At 48.2% G+C, this 21227-nt stretch overlaps 1 protein-coding gene across 5 annotated transcripts in view; it reads left to right on the top strand.

Annotated features, from left to right (window-relative positions):
* The window catches only part of Ntrk2 (neurotrophic receptor tyrosine kinase 2), a 314316-nt gene that overhangs the window by 122231 nt on the left and 170858 nt on the right, over positions 1-21227 (top strand). Inside the window, exon 13 of one of the 5 annotated variants that reach the window (XM_032885282.1) lies at positions 5043-10000. The exons of the other annotated variants lie outside the window; for them this stretch is intronic. Coding sequence (XP_032741173.1) covers positions 5043-5080 — 38 coding nt within the window. The 3' untranslated portion in view covers positions 5081-10000. Of the gene's footprint in view, positions 1-5042; positions 10001-21227 lie in introns of those variants that run through there. 5 annotated transcript variants of the gene reach the window in all.

Here is a 21227-nt window from a genome sequence, read left to right as displayed (position 1 = left end):
CAAGCACTTGATGGGTAGGCGGGGTCTTAGTAGACTTTGTGTAGTTACAGTGTCACTGGGTGTAGGGTCTTAGTAGACTTTGTGTAGTTACAGTGTCACTGGGTGTAGGGTCACTGGGTGTAGGGTGAGGGTCTTAGTAGACTTTGTGTAGTTACAGTGTCACTGGGTGTAGGGTCTTAGTAGACTTTGTGTAGTTACAGTGTCACTGGGTGTAGGATCAGCATCATTCCCGTCTACACAGCTTTGCATTTTACAATGAATACAATTATTTATTAATATATATTTATAACATACACTGTCTAACATAGTTATAATATATTGTTATATATTAATTATATATTACATCATATATTACACACTACATAGTATATTATTATATATTACATTACAATAAGTGTGTCAGGGTGACAGTGTCTGTCTGTAACTGTGTTATCCACCCTTTGCTGCATGCTTGGGCACCTGTCATGAGGCCCTGCGGAGGAGACCACAACCTCCTCAGAATCCCTGGGTCTGAGTTGTGCAACCAGTTTGGCTTTCCTTGCCCCATCTCACTTTGCCAAGAACTTTCTGTTTCTTACTTAATTTTCAGCTCATAACTAAACTTCACTTTGCACTCTCAAAACAGCCTTCCTTCCTGCTGAGAACCCTCCGTCCTGATCGATAGGACGGACACCCACCTCTTCCCTCTGCCCCACTCCCACACACAGCCACATTGGTCAGTGTGGGGACTGGAATAGACCAAGACCAGCATGTTTTCCATGGGCCCTCAAAAGGAGATGCCCACCATGTGTCCGCCACACCACAGCTGTCTTCCCCTTCCCAGTTTGTGCAGTGGAGGTCACTGACTCCTTGGCTGCACGGTTAGTTGGGCGCAGCCCAAAGTTCACACTGTGCCTTGCCAAATCACAGCATGTCCACCGGCAGGCACTTGTGTGATGGTGACTATTGGACACGGGGGATGTGTAACTCCCCTTTCTCTGCCCTTCTGTGGACAAGTCAAAACAAACCAAATGCATGGCTTCCGATGTGGAAAAAAAAAAAAAGCCATATGGGTGGGGACGCAGGTCACAGAGTTAAGAGCTGGGTGAGCTGGGAGGGGCTTCAGGGCAGAACGTGACGTGGAGTGGGGCATCTGGAAGGAGTGTGACTGAAGAATGTCCGATGACTAGGAAGCAGGCGTGTTTGGAGACGTTTAAGCACCTTCTGGGTGCAACACAGAGAAGACGCCAGGGCCCTGACAGACAGAAATTCCTTGGAACCTTTCTAAAAGATGACCCAGTGATCCAGGGACTCTGTTTTGATTTCGCCTCTTTCCTCTTAGATAGTGAGGGACACTCGCTCCCACCGTGCGACCAAATGACTTACCTGTGTGAAGTGGGGAAGGCACAGTTGCCGCTGTAACCTGTTGATACTGTGTCCCACGAGAGCCAGATTTGAACAATTGATGTTTAAGCTCACATGCTGAAACACAGCAGGCTGGTACCCACCTCAGGGCCAACTGTGACGGGCGGCTTCCTAGCGGTGATTTTCTGTGCACTAATATAAATCCTCGAGGATCTGTTGTTCGACTTCACTGAGTAAACATTTTCCTAAATGCACGGGAACATTTACCTTTTACCACTTGATGCAGGTGAATGTTCTCTGGGAGCCCCAAACACCACAGTGCCACCAAAGGGTCACTACATCCGGAAATGCCCAAGCTGACACTTTTCTGCTTAAACTCCCCAAAGGACGACTGTGATAAGATTGGCTTTCTGAGGTGGCAGCTGGAGCTTTTCTCTGCTCCCTCTGCTTCCTCTAGACTCAGCACTTTTCCTTTTTGCTCCGGATAAATTGCAGTTGATTTAAATGCATCACAGATCCCCGCCATTTTATGGTTGATTGCTTCTCGGCAGTGGGAGGAACATGTGTACACGCTTGACTGTGAATACGTGTGGGTGGGTTGTGAGCCAGTGGTGGACCAGCGAGCAGAGTGCCTCGCTGGCCTTCCAAGGCCCTCTCCTGCCCTTCCCTCTGATGAGGGCAAAGAGAGGATGCTACGTCAGCAAGCAGCAGATGGATGCTGCGTTCTGTGTGCCTTGTCCCTTTCCCTGCGTACCCTCCTGTCTGAGATGGAAGCCACCTTCCTCTCGACCCGTTTAGCGCCACTGCTAGCACACAGCACCGACAAAGTTTTCTTGGAGTTGTTTTTGGTGGAGGGCTGATTTCACCGTAACCACCATGCACCATGGGAATGCTGCGAATACTTCAGAATGTCACATTGTCAAAATAGCTATATTTCGGGCTCATAAGCTAGACAGCTCGTTTGGCTGCTAAGCCCACAAGATGTTCTGCCATTTGTTGTGGTCTAAAAACTTTCCCCCTTGCTGGAAGAAAATAATCACCCATTGTCCATTGTTTCATATCATCTTCAGGTTCCTTTCTCGAGTTTTTTTTTTAAACATGAGTAGAAGTCAGGAGGTCCTGTGTGGCACAGTGGACTTAATGCTTAGAAAAGAGGGCATTTGACTATGAAGCTCGACTTTTTATGTGGTGTCCATCTTGCAGTAGTTGGTAGAATCTTCTCAGTCTGAGACAGGGAATGAGAGAGGGGGGAAGTGACCTGCATCTTAGAGACGTGGGGTAGAAACCAGTGTCTGAGAGCTCACCCATGGCTTGGTGTTAGAACAGCTCGGTACTCACATCATTTCATGGTGTATGGACTCGAATTCCCTCTGTGTGTGTGTGAGAGAGAGGGGGGAGGAGGGAGGGAGAGAGAGAGAGAGAGAGAGAGAGAGAGAGAGAGAGAGAGAGAGAAGGAGAGAGAATGAAGAGAGAGGGAGAAAGGGAGAAAGAGAGGTAGAGGGAGAGAGAGAGGGAGAGGGAGGGAGAAAGAGAGAGGTATCCTCAAAGGCAAGCAGAAGGTACAGAGGGCACTTCAGGTTGGGTGGGGAGGGGCGAAGGTGGCAGAGGTCTGAGCAACTGCCAGTGGGTAGAGGTGGCTTCTAGAAGAGTAGCTTCTAGTTGCCGATGGCGATAATCTCTGGCCTGGAGGAGCTTGGCCAGTAACATGACAAATAGAAACAAAGGAAAAGTGCCTTGGCTCCAGTGGCAAACACTCTGGTGTTGGCCAAACCGGGAGTCTTTATGCCATAAACCCACAGAAAGGAAAACCATGCTGGGAGTCTGCCCTAATATATATATATATATATATATAGGTATATATATATATATATATTGTATTTGAATTCCTCTCCCGCTTTGAGCATTTGGGAGAACAAGTACCTCGAATCCATCTTTTTTTTTTTTTTTTAATTTGGCGATAAAGTCTCCTGTCTCCCCCGTCCCGCGTCTCCTGTTTTTATTGGCAAGCCTGGCATCCTTACATTAATCCTATTGTTTCAGTGGAAGGAATTCAAGGCCTGCCTTCTTTCAGACCTGCAGGAGTGACTGAGGGGTCTGGCTTGCCAATTTGGCCAGCTCATGCTCTGGCTCATAGTTTCCTCCTAACTGAGCTTTGCTAGTGTTTGCCGGGAGGCAGAACCAGAAGAAACAAGACTGGAGAACGGTAAAAAAGGAGCTCGAACTGCCACACCACACTGCCCCCCACCTCCTCAGGGTCGCAGGTGACTAAACCTATGAAGGACGCCTGATGTCCGTACTCAGCCCTTTCTCCACGGGAAGGGCAGGGGCAATGAGTGCCACAGAAATTAAGCTACAGACTCTTCAGCAGCACCGTAAAAAAATGCCGCTCACCTGTTGTGGTAGTCATTGTTCTGGAGGCAGACCAGACCTACTAGAGAAAGGCAGAGTGTCTGAGGGCCGGGCTTTGGGGATTCTTCCAGGGATGAGCTTGGAAACATCTTGAGGGCCTCTAGTGAGGTATTGTCTTCTTGGCCACTGGAGAATCTGATGAGGAGTCGTGTAAAGAACACATAGAGTTTACTAGAACTCGTGATGTTCGTCCGGGCCTCCCACAGCTGTGTTCAGAGGGAACTCTTGGGGCTTTCTTACACGGTGGTGTGGAGTCAGAACTCCTGGGCTGGGCTAGAGCTGCAGGGCCTTGGGGAAATTGCCTAACTTTAGGCCTCAGCTCCCTCATCAGTAAAGAGGACGTGCCAGGAGAACTCGTCGCACTGGGAAATTCAACGGGATAATCGGAGCACAGCCTTTGAAAGGGAACCTGGCACGGAGAATGCTAGATGTTTAATACTGTACACATCCATTCTCCATCCATAGAGCAATGACAGGCCTGAAGTCTAGGAACTCAACATTCTCATCTTGTATCATCTGTTATAGGGTTGGCATTTCCACCTGTGTTCAACAGTTGTTCTCTAGTAGCTAATAATCAATGGCATATATAGTATAGACATATTACTGTGACTCTTCTGTGTCATATATCACAATAGGCAATGCTTTCCATGCTCCAGTGATACATGTTAGGTCCTGTAATGAACAGTGCACTTATGTGCGTATCATATTCACAGTATGGTACATACTTAACTTTAGGTGCATTTAGAACTGCTGAGAACTATCTAGACTGCTGTGTTGCCCAACATTTTATGACTTAAAGCCATCTAGGTTTTGGCTCAGTTATTGAACAATGAGTCAGTTACTCTGAAATAGTTTGATGAAATTAAGAAAGAGAAGAGAATTGAGGGTTGAGTAGAGAGTTGTTGCTGAATCCAATTTACCCTCATAAGAAAGTGTTTACAAATTCTCCGAGGATTGTTTATACCGTGTGCACATTTCTCCTCCTTACATTAAGCCGCTAATGTCTGATAGGATTATGAGCAGATCTGGGGGCAGAAATTGTTTGCACTGCTTCCTCCCATCTCGTGTATCACATAAATTGGTCTTGGGTTTGAGACTAAGCTGCTCGGTCCCGTGACGTTATCCCGGTTTGTGTTATTATTGTGTTGCCTTGCTTTTGAAACCATGTTCCATGCTGTTTTATTTCCCTTCAGTATGTTCTTTTTAAAGTCACTGTGTTTGCATGTGAATTTCTGTTGTTTTATTTTTCTTTTGAGCATGACTTACGTTTCATTTTGTGTTTCTTTTAGGTTTTGTTTTGTTTCATAAGATCCCCCTGGATGGGTAGCTGAGATAAAGGAAAGACGAGGCTGGGGCTGTGCTGCTTGGTGCTTGGCGCCCCGTGAGCTGAACTCCTGGGACTACTGTTGCCTATCCCAGGAAGTGCTGCTTATTTGGGGGTGTCTGGTGGAAATGGGTGTTCTCCAAAGATGTCCGCAGCCTGCTTGTTGTGAGCTGTGACTGGGGAACCCCAAGGCAGAGGCAGGGGTCAGGCAGCTGAGAAGCAGCGGAAGAACACACTTAGATTCATCTTTTGTTCTTACGATAGCTCAAATATAGAATCAAAGTGAAATCTCATTGGATTGTGCCTCTCTAATGAAAAATGTGCTGTTTGACTATATGGGAAATGTGCTGACATTAATTGCTTCTGTTTATTAAAGGTGATTTGCAAATTAAAAACTATGCACCTATCATCTATCATCTATCTATTATCTATCTATCTATCTATCTATCTATCTATCTATCTATCTATCTGTCATCTATCTACCTATCATCTGTCTGTCTGTCTGTCTGTCTGTCTATCTATCTATCTATCTATCTATCTATCTTCTATCTATCATCTATATCTATCTATCTATCTGTCTGTCTGTCTGTCTGTCTGTCTATCATCTATCTAAAGTCATAGCTAGGACTTAGCGCACACTAAAAGTCTAATCCACACATAACAACCATTTCAGCAACATTTTCTGTTCTCTAACCCATGCTGACGTCTGCGATTCCACCTACAACCTAACGACTAACAGAGTCAAGGGCACATTTGTGGTGCCATTTCTAGGTTCTTTGTTTTGCTGGCAGCAAAGACCCAAACTCTTACCTTAAGTGTCAGAGCACATAAAGCTAACGGTTGCTTTAAAGTCTATGCGGCAGGTAGGATGGAGCCGCACCAAGGACTGTGTGGCCAGGAGTGTGGACTTGAACCAACCACGCTCTGAGAATAACCAATGGTAGGGTTTATGCATATAGGGAATTAAAATCTTGACCCTTCCCATTGCTCTCTGGGAACCACCTGCCCTTTAGAACTTTGCCTAGCAAGAAGGGCCTCACATCTCATGCTGTTTGAATTACAGAGCTGCAGTTTCTCCAGTGTGAATAGGCCTGCAAGCTGAGCTGCAGGCTGGCTGTGAGCGGGAGAGCAGTCTAAAGATAGTCCCTGGAGCATGCTGCCCTACCGCTGTGTCCTGACCCAGCAGCAAAGAGGTTGCGGGCAGCTAATAAATATGTGCTTTATAGTGTCCCTTCTCCTCGCTGGGAGCACGGCCTCCCCGCTAGCAATCCCCATGGCCCCCAACCACTCCCCACTTGATTCTGACCCGAGCCCCTCTCTCTCGTTCACTTTGTCATGGCCTTTGTGGGATCTGTCCTATCCGCACCAAGTGGCAACTTTGTCCATTCCCTCACCCTCCCTTGAGCTCCCCTTCACAGCCAGGCTGGGATATTTCATTTAAAAACCACACAGCTCTGTCACACCTAGAGCATAGCTAGAGTGGAAACTTATTAACATTCCTTTCTGAAAAGGTAGTTTATCTTTAGGGATTTATAGGTTTTTCTCTTAACAGTCCCAGCGTGTTTGGGAACTAGTTCGAATCCTCCGGAAAGCAGGTTCATCAATCTTAATAAACCAGAACCCATTTAGGCCTCGCTTGACAGAAGGCAAATACTGTAGTATTTTTGTAAGGCTGTGGATCGTAGTGTTTGCGTTGGCCGTCCACGCTGTGCCTGAGAGGGCCAGTCACTCCCACTGACCTCTCAGAGGCTTTGTCTCCGGGTGCACGGTGGGTCTCAGCACAGAGGGCTCCCGGTTTGCTGCAGATAAGTGACAGCTCCTGTCACTACTGAGATTTCTGTCTTTCCCAAAGGTGTTGACTTACCAAGAGGCCAGCTAATAGCAGAAATCTTGACCCCTGAAAGGAAAATGACATTCAAACTGCCAGCCAGCCAGGGGCTCAGTGTGGCAAACCTCTTAAGTATTGGCCATTTGACACCAAAGGAAAAGAAAAAAATCCCCCAAAACAAAACAAACAAACAAAAAAACCCCAACCCCTCCAACAATTTAAGCTTCTATTTTATTCCATGGAGCCACAAGAGGATTACGGATTATTTAAAGATTATTTTATAAGTTTCTCAGACCAGAGAGAAAGAAAGAAAAAGGGCAGTGATCCCAGTTAACAGCGAGAAGAAATGTAGGGTAATCTTTTTATTTTGAGATATAAAGAGGTGGGCAGATAAGGAGATTTAGCATCCAATGCCACTGGGCATCTTCCAGGGACGGAGAGCGCAGCGGGCTTTTAGAAGGTTGTTTCTCGAGGCTCCTGTTTTCTTTGCCTTTCCTCTTATTTTTTTTAAGCCCCCAGGACTGCCGTCAGCAACACGGCTTTTCTTTCCCATGGTCTTCCTATTATCCTTGGCTTTCTTTGATCCCCCCCAAGAAGAAATCTGCTCTTTGAGGATTCACAATGGCGTGAATTTTATTTTTACAGCATCGGGAAGGGAGAAGGGAAACTCCTTTTTTCGCTGGAGCTAGGTCTGTGGATCTCTGACAGGAATCGGCACTGCTGTGCCAGGCAAGTGTCCTACACACACAGTGGGCCAGGTGAGCCAGCACCTGCCTAAACCCCAGGAGCAGCTGTCAGGCAGCCAACCGTGTCCCCTGTCCCAGGGGATGAGGACCCACGTCTCCGAATCTTATTCTCTAAGGAATATGTGGAACCTGGATTTTTTACATGAAATATTCCTATTTTTAAAAAGTTGGCACGGTTATTTTTAAAACATTATGTAGGCCAACAAAGCCTGCCTATGGGCCGCCAGTCTGTTCCTTCTGTCTTAGAGAGAGCCATTGTTCCCCAACTGTATCTGTCTGTCTTTCCCTGCGAGCTCTCGTTCTCCCTGCCTACCCCTGACAGCCGCACCTAAGCAAGTTCTGCCATGAACTTCAGCAGCCTGAAGACTCAGGACTGTCTGTCACCCTGTGCCTCCCACCTAGCTGGGACCTCAGGCCCTGTCACCTTGATGGCTTGTTCTTACAGTCTTGTCTTCTCTCCATTCTCCAAGCACAGAGCTATTCTGGATCCTAGTAAGTACTTTCCTCTGTTCTTTCCCTTTTCTCCAAGCTCCATGTCTTCTGGACTCTTTAGAGAGCAGAACGAGATGAAAAAAAATCCCCCCTGTCCCATCTTCATGGTGTCCTTAGTAGGCTGATGACCCTGGGTAGCTAGAAAACATCACCTCAAAGAGATATGGTTCCTTGGCTTGTTGACCCACTGTGGTTGGGTCTCTGAGGCTCTCTCAGGCAGCTGAGATGGAGTGAGAAACACCTTCTGACACCACAAGATATCAGCCAACATACAGACAGTCCTAAGGCTGAAGAGGGCTGTCTCCCAGCAGGAGACATGGACCCCAGTATGTGTTAGGATCAGTTCAACAGTTCCACTTCCCACTTCTCCAGTCTCAACAGCTCCCCACCCCCATACCCAGCAAAGAGAACCAGCACATTCTGTCTTCATCTCGGCCCTCTCCTCTTCAGGGTCCTGGACTAAGCTCAGAATGGCTAGTCTTGAAACTTACACAGCGGCTTGCAGAGTAACTGGCCGAGAGAGAGCAGGTGACCGAAATGCAGCTTCAGGGCATGCTGGACACAAGAGCCCAGGGCAGGGCGCTTACTTACTCCTGCTCCCCTCCCCCATCCCAGCTCTCTAAACCGACCCCATGACTGAGAATGAGACCCTATGAGAACGAGACCCTATGAGACCGAGAATGTTTTCTGGTTTTGCTGGCCGCTTCGCCTAATTATAACACACTCAGCTTCTTTCTCCCTCTCGCAAACTAGAATCTCAAGCCCAAGCCCGTGCTGACTTCTCCCCATGAGGGGGTGATTCACACCTCCACCTGCTTTGATGCATGCTGTCTAGAATCCCTCCCTCTGCTTTGATCTCATTCGTTCACACTCTAATTGAAACCCACTTCCTCTTGTTTGGTCTAGACTGGAGATTCACGGGGAGGGCTCTGTTGAAGGGGAGCTATTCCATACAACAGGGAGCTCTAGAGGTGGCTTCCTCCAGCTGTGTGGGCTGCACCAGCCCCTCTGCTTTGTGATGACAGAGCTCCTGGGATCCTGTAGCTCAGCAGATCTGACTGCAAGGAACCTGGAGCAGAAGTTGCCACTGAGAACATTCTGCCCCTCTCGCTCGCATCCCTCAGTACTCAGCAGTCTGTCAAGTTTACCTAAGGGCACCTGGGACAGCCCAGGACTCTCCCGAATTTAAATTGCTTTGGGGCGGATGCTGCCAGGCTTCAGTTAAGTTGACAGAATTCCCAGCCCAGAAAGTTATCTGGCAGTTTCTACTTGAGAGGCAGCTTCCCAGTGCGGATAACCATTTTCCCCCGTTCTGGTCTCAGGGACAAAGGGACCTCCCAGCTATTCGAGCACAGCATAGATCATTCCCCTCACACGTCTAGTCTGGACTCATGCTTCAGGCTACCCAGCGATAGGGAGGCAACTCCCAACCCCACACTACAAACCACTCTCTGTGTTCAGAGCCTTCGCTTCCGTGGGGGGAGAAAAAGGTACAAGAAGCAAAGAACCAGAATCCTCTCACCAGCTTAAGTTAGCCAATGCATCGGTGAACTCACAAATATGAAGTAGCCAGAAATTCTCGAGAAAGACACATCCCCGGGTTTCATCCCTGTCGGGTCCAGATCCATCTGCTGGAATCCAGGGGCAGCTCATGACTCACTTTTGTGCCTTTTTCCCCCTATAATATTCTGGGTTTTCAAGTCTCTTTTTCCACATTTCCTGTAAACAATGCATCCTTCCCTCTCTTTTTAAAGAGATTTTACTTTTAAGTGCTGTTTTAACAATGTGGCTAGACTATAAATGTACTTGCTGAATTCATCCATTTCTTTAACAAGCCAATAAAGTTTTATAATTCATCTCCATGTGTCCTGTGTTCTCTGTAGATCACGCGGTCCCCCCAAACACATATGGCCCCTGTGTCATTGTTGGGTTGGGGAGGCTGAAGGTATTGGGGGCTGAGACATGTCAATAAGGAGTTTAGGGGAGTCCCACCTGCTGCGGGCTCTAGAACAAGTCATTGCCTGGGGACAGCTTTGAGAATTTCCATCAGTAAGAACTACACATACAGGAGGCATGGTTTATGGTTCTTACATTAGAATCACCTCCATTGGTTAAAAGGCAGTAAAGAAGCTTCGTGGGTTTTTTTTTTTTCCAACTAAACTTTTATATTCTTTAGAAAATACTTCTGACGTTTTACCCCAGCAAGAGGGCACACAGTGTCCTGCCAGTTCATTCACTGAGCGACTCGTGTCAGAGGCAGAGAGCAGCTTATATGGCCCAGGACTGAGACCACACGGACAGCAGTAACTGGAGAGACATGACAGCTAGGGTGGGGGACAGCCCACACGTCGTGTCCCTTAGCCTCCACTACAGGCTCTTCAGACCTTCCCGTCCTCATTTCCCACGTTGGCCACAGGCCCAAAATAAGATTTAAACGACTGCACCTTGGATTTATTTGAGCCTACAACTACCTTCCGATCACCCTGAAGGGGTCGTTGGTACTGTGTGAGTTGTGTAACTTGGGGTAAATTTACCTCACAATCAAAGGAAGGGAGTCCACTCAGGGTTTAATGCTGATGACAGTTAAGGGTATTGAGTTTGCAAATATGTGCCAAGCAGTGTTCCACGGGCTTCCTAGGAGGTCTCCTCACAGCTCTACGGAACTTACCCCTCAGTACACTTTCCATAGTTTAGCATGCTTATCCTTCCGCCCTGGTCATTGAGCAGAGGTTACTCTTGACCACGGTGTGTTGTCAGGTTAATCAGTCACCGAGGTGTCTGCTCCCAGTCTCAGGAAGTCCTCGGGTGTTTGTGTCACCACAGAAGCCCTTGCAGATCTTGGCGTGTGAATGTGGGGCCTGGTGGTTAACACCAGCACCTGCTTTTCACCTTTGACCTTAGGAAGCAGGTTGTGTCAGGAGGTTTTGGTCCCAATCGCCTCATGAGAACCCAGACCAAGATTGCACTGCGCATTGTACAATGGCGGATCTGTAGTGCTGACCGAAGTCACCGAGTGCCTCTGCTCATCGCTCTTGATTTTCTGTCCTTTTCATCCCCCTGGGGTTGTTTCACTAATGAGTGATCCTGAGAGAGATCCCCAGGGTAGGGCTAGGGTGTGGGGGGACGGGATGTTAAAGGACATACCCAGCTACCTCCGTGCACAGAATCCAGACAGCAGAACAAAGTCTCACAAAGGCCTGAGTTGGCCTTGGCCTCGGCAGAGCAGCCTCCCAGCGTGTAGTCACATGGAGTCCTCCCCCACCGGCTTCTGGCAGCCCAGGATGGGGAGCGACTGCCAAGGGCATATGCTAATTTTCCAGTCATTTGGTCAAGTCCATCTCACATGCCACAAGATCTCGGAGCCTGCGTTTACTGGATTAAAATCTCTGCCCAACCACAAACTTAAGGAGCAGTAAGCTTTTCCCCTCTTCCTGATACTTTTATTATGTTTCCAAGAGGGGACGAAGAAACAACTCCTGTATTTATTTTTCTCCTCTTTTTATCTCTTTTTAATAATCCTCATCAAACTGTAATCAGTTCTGAAGCACCGTTAAATAAAAACACAGGCTGTGCGGTTCGCTGCGGAGAACAGAACTCGTTCTCAGGTAAGTTTGTGCAGCTTCAGCCAACGCCCCGTGTCAGCGGGTAAACACCATTCTGCCTTCCAGCGGAGACCGAAACGCATCCTAAGATGCTTCAGACTTCACGAAAGACTCCTTGGGGCCCTTGATTTGGGGCAGCCCCGTAGCCTCTCCATCACGTGTCGAAGCACGTGACTGAGTGCTCTGTTTAATTCCACATCCACCACGTGTTGCCCTCCCGCGTCTGAGCAGTGGGCAAGTCCGCAGGTCTGAGTACGGAAGGACGGCTGGACATGCCTGGCACGTTCTCTGTGTGGAAGAATCTACCACAGTCCAGTCCAACAGTCCAGAGGCCTGTTGTTGCTCCATTGCTCCAGCCTTTCCCGGGCTTGGGTCTTCTAGTATTCAGCCATTGCTGGAGCTGATCTTGTCCCCTAACTCGCTGACTCCTCTCCTCTGGGTGCCTGTATCTTGTTTAAGCTGCTGTGTGTCTCAGTGGGAGGCAGTGAGTGGAACACACGCTGAGTTCTTCCTTTGATTGTTACATCCGGGCTATTCAAGATTTAGGGTGATTTGCTGTGTCAAAGGTCACGTGAGACACTGAGTTCGCCCTTTGGTGACACCAGAGTCCACCAAGCAGGTGTGCCACCCTTGTCCTCAGGGGGTGACAGTCTGTGTGATGTCCATAATCTGCTGCTTTGGTTTCCATAATTTACACACGAGAGGAAACAACTCAGGATGCAAGGGAACTTGTTAGAGCCCAGGTGAGGCTGTCTGTAGTCCAAAGCCGAAGCCCTGCTCTGTCCCCACCCCCTCTCAGAGAGCTGAAACCTCCGCTCACCATTTGGTGACTGAGTCCCTCTTACTTCCCCATAACCTTAGGTGCCTCTACCCTCTCAGCTTATTTCCTTCCCCCACACCTTGAGCTTCCTTAGGAAATATATTTTCTCTATTTAACTCTTATTCCGTTTCTATCCAGCACCCGCATCCCAAGTATACTTCTTCATCTTTTCTCTACTTTTTTTTATGAATTAAAACTTTTAAATTCAGTTGGATGGAATCATGGGTGGTGGTGGTCTGTGTGTAGGGGGGGAGAGAGGGGGGACACATGCACACTGGCGTGTGCACACACACACGTACATACACGCAGCACCACATACTCAGTTTTCTTTGATGACATTGGATTTAATAGCGGTGCATAGATCATTCCACCTAATTATCTTCACAGTGCTCACTGCTCATAATGCTCCCAGATGGTTAAAAAAAAAATTAAAAACCTTCCCATGTCATATTTTCTTTTTCTTTCTTTCTTTTTTTTTTTAACTTTTTGTTTTTACTTTCTTATAAATAGCAAGAAATCTTGCTGAGAAGAAAATATTATAAATCCCACAAGGTTGGTATTCTGTTCTGGGTTCCAAAATGTCGAGATTGAGTGGATTTCAAACTTGGCAAGCCCTCTGACTTGGCAGATACTCTGGTCCTTATTTATGGCACCTTGGAGACTTCCACTTCCCAGGGCTTAGAAACGGTGCTGCCGATTTCGTCTCCCTTCCCTATCTTGATCTGAGTTATGAAATAACCAGCCGAAGACTTCTTTTCAACGTTAACCCTTGCACCTTGGCACGAGAGACACATTTCATACAAAAAGTCCGCTTTCCATTCGGTGTCGCCCAACAAAAACAATGAAACACTGGGAATGTTGAGGGTTAAGACAGAGAGGGACAACTCTGCAGCCTTCATTGTGGTCACAAAGGACTTACTGATCAGAAGTCCTCTCAGGACTATCTACCACCTCCTACACGCCTGCCGGTTTGAAAACAGAAGACAGTCTCTCAGAGAGCTTTCTTAAAAGGCACGAACAGGAGATGAGCTCCCTCCAGCCCCATTCTCTTGGAGAAACAACTAAGAGATTGTCTTCCTCTCCCTCTTCTCCTCACCCCTCTTTTCCTCTTCCTCCTCTTAATCCCGTCCTCAGTTCTGTGAGGCCAACTCACCCACTTGTTTTCTCTTTAGGGGAGTGTTCCTCTGGGGGTTGTAGTGAGCAGGTTAAAGCAGGGGGCCTCGGAAATGAGGTGGAGCCTCTGTGATGAGGAGGAGCCTCCGTGATGGGGCGGGGCCTCCGTGATGGGGCGGGGCCTCTGTGATGGGCCGAGTAGACAGATTTGCTGAGCCGAGCAGACAGATTTGCTGAGCACACACAATGGGCATTTCTTACTCTTTATTGCCTTTTGTTTTTGTTTTGGTCTCACTCTGAAGCCCAGGATAGCTTGTAGCTCATAGCCTCCCCGTCAAGCATGCTGGGATTGGAGGGTATGAACCACTACAGCTGACCTGATAATGAATACTTTCAAAGAGCAAAACGGGACACCTTTGAGGCTGATACCAAGATAACAGTTGGATCCCTTAGGATTTTGTTTTCACTGTGAGAAAGTTGCGGGAGGTGGAGAGTGGGAAGCCAGAGAGATCTGTAGGAGGCTCAGAGTGCAAACTGGGAAAGCCCCACAGAGTCTATGGGGGCATAGCGGGTTAAACCACTGGGTGGCCTTCCCTCAGGCAGTATCTCCAGGACAGTTGAAGAGTTTTTGAGCCACAAATGAGTCGACTGAGGAGATCCTTGTTTCCCAGGATAGCCCTTCTCTCTTTTCCCTGTCCCTCGTAGTTACTGGCATTGAAGCGGCCTGAGGAGAGCTCAGCCTCCGTGGAGAAGGGATAGATGGTTGTTCCGTTACTGGGACCTGTGAGAGATGCCCTTGAGGCTCTTCTGTTGAAGACGCTGACTTCTCTGAGCTCTGCTTCACAGACGAGCTAGTTACCTACAGCTCTTGTGTCTCACGCAAAGCACACATGCCCTCAGGACAGCACCTGAATCTTCTGTATTGGACCACTGGTCCCGGGTGTGCTGGGGAACCCCTGCTTCCTTCGGCGATCCACCGTCAAATTCAGTGCTTACAAGAGCTCCAACCAAAGCCATTCCGTAGCACACATGCAGTTTGGAAAAGCCGTCCATTTGACTGAGATGCCAGTTTTGAGCTGTATCCACCCACAGCTCTAGCAATACCCTGGTATGGCTAGCACACTGAGAGATGTCTCTGTTTTGCTTGCCTCGGTGCTGAAACCACAAGTGCTTTCTTTCACTGTGTGTTTCTCGTCAGACGGGTTTCCTATCGAAGCTGCCTTGCTATTGATTCGTATTCTTTCAGGAGCGTGTCTATGGAGATATATATCACCGATACCTTGCCAGGTGGGTGAAAGAGACGGACAACAGAGCTATACATCTTCTTAGACAATAACCCTGCCCTGCTCTGCAGCAGACTCCCTCCAGAGGATTGTTTTAAACAGAAGCAATGCCTCACTCGGAGTCTATAAACTAGATCGAATGCTTTCTATATGCTCGAGTGTTGGCCGTAGATTCAAAGAGCTTCAGGGACTTGGAGAGACCCTGGGCATGCATATGTAGATGACTGGTAAAGCCTGGTTCAGTGCATAGGACAGAGTTATTCCAGCCCCAACCCTAATTTCTGTATTGGGATACAGGCTTAGGGAAACTAAATTCAAATTTTTTCCAAGCTGAAGGGAGATCTGGGATTTGGTGTGAGATTTCCCAGTTTCTAGACGTTTTCTAGGCCCATGATATTTTTTTTTAAATCCCCAGCAGCCAAACAAAACAGTCTTTATGCCAAATCAGGGTTGTTGTGAGCCCGTGTCCTTTAGGCTCAGTGCTACCTGACCGACCATCTGAGTCATATAGATGTGGGATATAGGCTGCCTCTCGAGGTGTCCTTAGCTAGGGGTTTGTCTTTACGTCTGGGTGCTTGCCTGACAGAAGCTGTGTGTTGCCATAGGACAGCTGTATGGCTCTAGGGCAGAAAAGGTGCACAAGCGTGCCTTGGTCATGGGCAGGGCATGCAACACTGTAATGGTGGGATTGAGGGATTAAACACAGCCCCAACCCAGAAATTCATGACTTTCCAAAGCCCCTAGGATAACAACTGGCTGTGGCATCTGAATTTGTAACCAGTATGTGCCAGTGTCTTTTCTGGTGCTCCTCCTCCTCCTCCTCCTCCTCCTCCTCCTCCTCTTCCTCCTCCTCCTCCTCCTCCTCCTCCTCTTCCTTCCCTCCTCCTCCCCTTCTTCTTCCTCATCCTCCTCCTCCTTCTTCTTCCTCCTCCTCCTCTTCCTCTTCTTCCTCTTCCCCTCCTCCTCTTCCCCTCCTCCTCTTCCTCCTCTTCTTTTTCTCCTCCTCCTCTTCTTCCTCCTCTTACCCTTCTCCTCCTCCTCTTCTTCCTCCTCTTTTTTCTCCTTCTCCTCCTCCTCTTTCTCCTCTTCCTCTTTCCCTTTTCCGCCTCCTCTTCCTCTTCCCCTTTTCCTCCTCTTCTTCCTCTTCTTCCCATTCTTTTCTTCCTCTTCCTCTTCCTCTTCCTCCTCATCCTCGTCCTTCCTTCTCCTTCCCTCTTCTCCCTCCTCCTTCTTCTTCAAGGACCGCATGTAGCTCAGACTGGCCTCCAGTATGCCATGTACCTGGAGGTGACCTTGAACTCCTAATCTTCTGTATCTACTTCCCAATGCTTGCTTTATGCACTGCTAGTGCTGGAACTTAGGGCTTTGAGTGAACCCTCCACCAACTGAACGATCGGCTTTGTAATGAGATAAACACACAGACTCAGATCATTCTGGACCCTGACTATTGGTTGTTAGCCACAGACTCTTACCCTCTGCAGTTGTGTGAGTGTAAAGAGAGGGCACCCTGGAAACTGGAGGGAGGCAGGGGGAACCCAGTGGGACCTAAAAGAGTCCATAAGGCCATTCACACTCCGGACAGCCCTGCATAGACTCCCAAGAAAGCTCGTGATAACTCCATTCTTGGCTGCTTCTCTGAGCTTGGAATGTCAAATCTATGATCCTAGCACTGTTTCTCTGTGCCTCCTACCCCAGTTCAAGCACTGTTTCTTTGGGTTGTGTACCCCAGTGCTGACCTTGTGATGAGGTCATCTGGCCATGGAGATTAGCAATCTCCACATCTGACATGGAGTTTCCCAAGCGTGCTAGCAGCTTCTGAGTTTAAACCTCTTCAATATGTAAGTGAAAGTTCTCCCATCTAGCTGCCAACCAATTTCCCTGGGAGGAGTCCACGTGAGGCCAGAGATGCACCATTGTCTGCCAACCGAGTGTCTGCTAATCCACTTTTCTGGATTAGCTGAGATGGCTTACTCTCCCTCAACTCCAGCCCACGTTTCTTTTCTGATGTCCCTCAAACCTCTCCCACTTTCCCCACTCCCCAATCCGTCCATTTTCTCCATGACACCTGCATTTGGGAGTGAAGCTCCTCTTCTGACCCTCTTCTTTCCATGTGTCCATTCACTGATCCCACACCGACTTCCTGAGGTGTAGAACTAAGTGCAGACCAGAGCATTCGTATGTACTTGGTGCAGCTGTTTGCAAATGGAGCAGATCAACTCCAAGTACATTGATTGACAGTTTTAGCAGATTGGCCTATTTATGTCCATGAGCATCTTGCCTGCCTGTGGGTCGGTGCACCATGTGAGTTTCTGGTGTCTGCAGGTGTCAGAATCAGGCATCAGGAAAGTTACAAACGGTTGTGAGTCACTCTGTGGGTTCTGGGAACTGAACCCAGGTCCTCTTACAGGAGCAACCAATGGTCCCAACTGCCGAGCCATCTCTCCATATCCAAGTGTTTACTTCCCACACACAGTCCCACCCAGCTCCACTGTTTCAGGTCCCCGTGCTGAAGGCACAGGCAGACTCCACTCTTCCCGTCGCCACCATCTCTGCCCCAGTCAGAGTCCTGCCATCCAGACAAAGGAAACCTCTGACCATGGGCCTTGAGTCTCTGTGTCTGAGATGTCTTTTCCATAAAAGGGGATGGTGAATATCTACGGTGTCCGGTGACCTGGAGAACTAAATAGGTGCTAGTCTGATGAGCCACCTGACAATATGTGACATGTAGCTACCACAGAGCTCCGTGCACAGAACAAAGCCATCTTCAAATGAGGGGAATGAAGCCTCAGTGACCCCTCAGCTGAATCACTTTGGCTGTGATGTGGGACCGTTCGTGGCTGAGGCTGTGCGGGACCCCAGTCAGAAAGACTTGAGTGGAAATGAGAACGTTCTCAGCTAAGAGGTCATGGGAACGGCAAAGTTTTAAGAACTCAGGTGAAACCAATCTGCTTAAAGGGCAATCGGACAATGTTTTGCGGGGAACTTTTCTGACACATGGGTAGCTAGCAGTCCCCTCAAATTGATCGCCCAGGGTCACAGTCTTGGTGATACCATTTAGAAACTTCTTTCTCCATTGTGGACATCAGAAGCTGAACTTGAGGTCTTGGTGCTGTTGGCTTCTTCTAAGATCTAGGGCGTCCCTGAGCTTCTGGTCGCTGCTGCCAATTGTTGGCATTCCCTGACACGTTCATAGTCACAACACTGCTCTGTGTCCGTGTCATCTTCTTGGGGACTCTTTGTCTTCTCCTCCTCTTTTAGGGATGATTTGTCATTGGGCTTAGGGACAGTTTTAGAGCAACATCCTTCTGAATAGGTCACCGTAACAGGTCCCACGGATAAATGTTGGAAACATCTTTCCGGAGACCATTGTCAACACACACACTACCCGAGTGTCTTCACACGGTGGAGTCCCTAAGATCCAAAGCCCCTATGTCATCCCAGGAACCACAGGGCCCTTGGAAGATCATTTTATATAAGTCGCACTTCTAGCTGCGTGTGTGATGAGGACACACTTTAAAGGAGCTCCAGTTTGGGGGACCGAACCTAACAGTCTTTGAAGGCTGTGAGAGAGCTGCTGCTCTCTTCAGTGGCCTACCCACGGGGCCAGCAGGAGGAGATCCTGTGGAAATTCACAAGGGGAGGTAATGTACATAGTCTGCCTCGCAGCACAGCGGAAAGCAACAGAGAAAATGGCTGCTAGGAGCAGCAGGCAGGTGGCTTAGCCGACCGGGCAGCCTTCCAGCAGGGATGGCCACGCCCCGTGCATCCATCCATCCTTCCGGCCTTGCGTCCTGCCTCTTCTTGGAGCCCGGACTGAGTCCGGGGCCCAGAGATGTGAATGACACTCCTGTCTGCGTGGAGCCTCATTTTTCAGACCTCAGTTCCAGCTCCAGTTGTCTGGAATCCAGGGGTTGCTTCTCACACCACCCGATTTCCAAAGAGAAGCAACCCAGGTTTTGTGTGAAATGTGGTTTTTCAAGTGTTGTCGGGACAACTTGCGTTTGGAAAAGAAAGTTACAGGCCTGAGGACAGGTGCCCTCAGGCAACCTGCCTGTGACCTTGGGGTGGAATGTTGTGACCTTGGTCTTCAGAAAATATCCCCTAAAGTCGGACTTCTAAGCTAATTACTATTTTTCCTGACCTCCTCGGAAGCTGCTGATGGTTCGTCTTTCTGGGCCGGATGCGCTCACTTCCGCCTTCCAGCTTTTTCCTCTCCTAGTCCGGCCCTCAAATCTTTGATTACTCCTCCATGTTATTTGAGTTCTAAGCATCATGAGATTCCCCAGTCTTTCTTCTTCTCTGGGGAGTCAGAATCTAATCAACCCTCATCCCAACACTGTGTAGAGATCAGCACCGTTTTCTGACTCCACCGGCCCAATTTTCACAGCCACTGAGCTGCGTTGACTTCCAACCTTAGGTGTGATAATAATTTCTCTCCAAGGGGCAGAGATTTAATAGATTTTTTAATTAACATTTTGTGAAATTGGAGCTGCCGCGCTATACGGTAGACTGATACAAATGTCTATAATTACATTTTTGGCAGTATATCTAGGGACCAGTCTAGAAATGTTTGCTTTAGCCCCTTCCTAAAACATCTGATTTATGGGCAGGCTTCTCGATGCACACCTCTAGCAGGCTCCGTTGTCATGACAACAAAGAATATCATTTGTCAAAGAACTATAACTTCATTTTATGTGGAAGCTAAAAATTTATCTTTTTGGATTTATTCTCCTGACAGGGAAAAATTTGAATTTCCATAAATACACTGCTTCTCTCTAATTCTGCTTGTCTTTAGGGAGAGTCGGGCTGCAGATGAACCTCTTACCTTTCAGCTTACCTATAGATGAACCTTTTTATCTATTCCTAAAAAAGCGCAAATGGACTCATTAATACCAAAAAAGTCATCTCCCGCGTGAGGTTGAATATTATCTTATTTCTTTAAAGAATGCGAATAAAAAAATCTCACTTGTTTGTTTTAACTGATAAAAGTCCAGCGCATAGGCAGAAGGCAAATGGCTGCAAGCCTCCCACCGTGTGACCTGTCAATCATGACGTCATGATTTAGAGCGCAGGGGGCGGCCCTTCGGAGACTAACTCTGGAGGTAACGCGGCCGACCCTGTCTAAAGTCTAAAGGGTACTTCTGCTTATTAACAGCGTTGTCTCTTTCTTTTTAAAGAGAAGTAAAAAAGCAAAATCCATATTTTCATGTAAACTGTTCTGGTTTTAAAAGCCCGCAGGCCTCGTGAAGAGTTTTGTGTTTTCTTTGATTTTTTTTTTTAAACGAGGTTAAACATAGCACATTTAAAGTCTGCTTCCCCCTTTGGGTCTCTAAGAGTGTTTGTCCCCTTAGAGAGCCTGCAATTTAGAGTGGCTTTGTTTCGTCAAACGAAACAGCAAAGCCGGTCATTTCACTGTCCGGACCTTCTCAGGCTCCGACTTGATAATGTCCTTCCTGTGGGCCTCACAGGAGGCAGTGGCCACCCCTGTACGTGCAGGATCGCTGTGGGCCATCAGACCTCGTGTGAGAGGAAGCAGTGACAGCACTTGTCTTGGTCCCGTGTGCTCTTCCCTGACATTCAAGATGGATGGTGGGTCTTCCGGACGCCTTGTGGGACCGCACAGGGATTTGTGGCACTTGTATTTTGTGTTTGATGGATTGGATCACTTACCGCCCTTTACTAAACCCCATATTTTTCTTTTGTCTGGAGACTCCTCAATGGCTGCTGACTTTCCACAAGAGATAGCAAGGGTCTTTCCCCCTCACTGGATTTGACAGTGTTTTCCTTCTCATCTGTCAGTGGTGGGGCACAGGAGGGTAATTCTTGGGAATGTGCCTTTGAAAACATCTGGGACAGGCTGGGGAGATGGCTCAGTAGCTAAAGTGCTTGTGCACAAGCGGGCACGCACATTAGAAGCTGGGCTCAGTGGTGTGTGCCTGTAACCCCAGCCATGGCGGGGTGGGGGTGGGGTTCGGGCAGAGGGGGTCCAGTTGTTCTAATGGTATCAGCAAATTCTGAGTTCAGCAAGGGACTCTGTGTCAAAAAATGAAGTAGATAGCTTTGGCAAAAGATACCCAACATCTACCTCTGGCCTCCACACAATGCACACGGGCAGAAACTTGTGTGCACACACACACATGACTACAACACGAAGGTGCCTCACACCACAGGGCCCTGCAGTGGACACTCGCACCCTGACACCGTGAGAAGTTCTGTAAGGTTGTACCGAATGTGGAAACCTCATGGTTTGTCTGGCAATCGGACAT

The sequence above is a fragment of the Rattus rattus genome, chromosome 14 (genome assembly GCF_011064425.1).
Source record: "Rattus rattus isolate New Zealand chromosome 14, Rrattus_CSIRO_v1, whole genome shotgun sequence".
Taxonomy (NCBI): Eukaryota; Metazoa; Chordata; class Mammalia; order Rodentia; family Muridae; genus Rattus; species Rattus rattus.
Note: the sequence above shows the minus strand (reverse complement) of the source record. Positions and strands in the feature narration are given on the sequence as shown.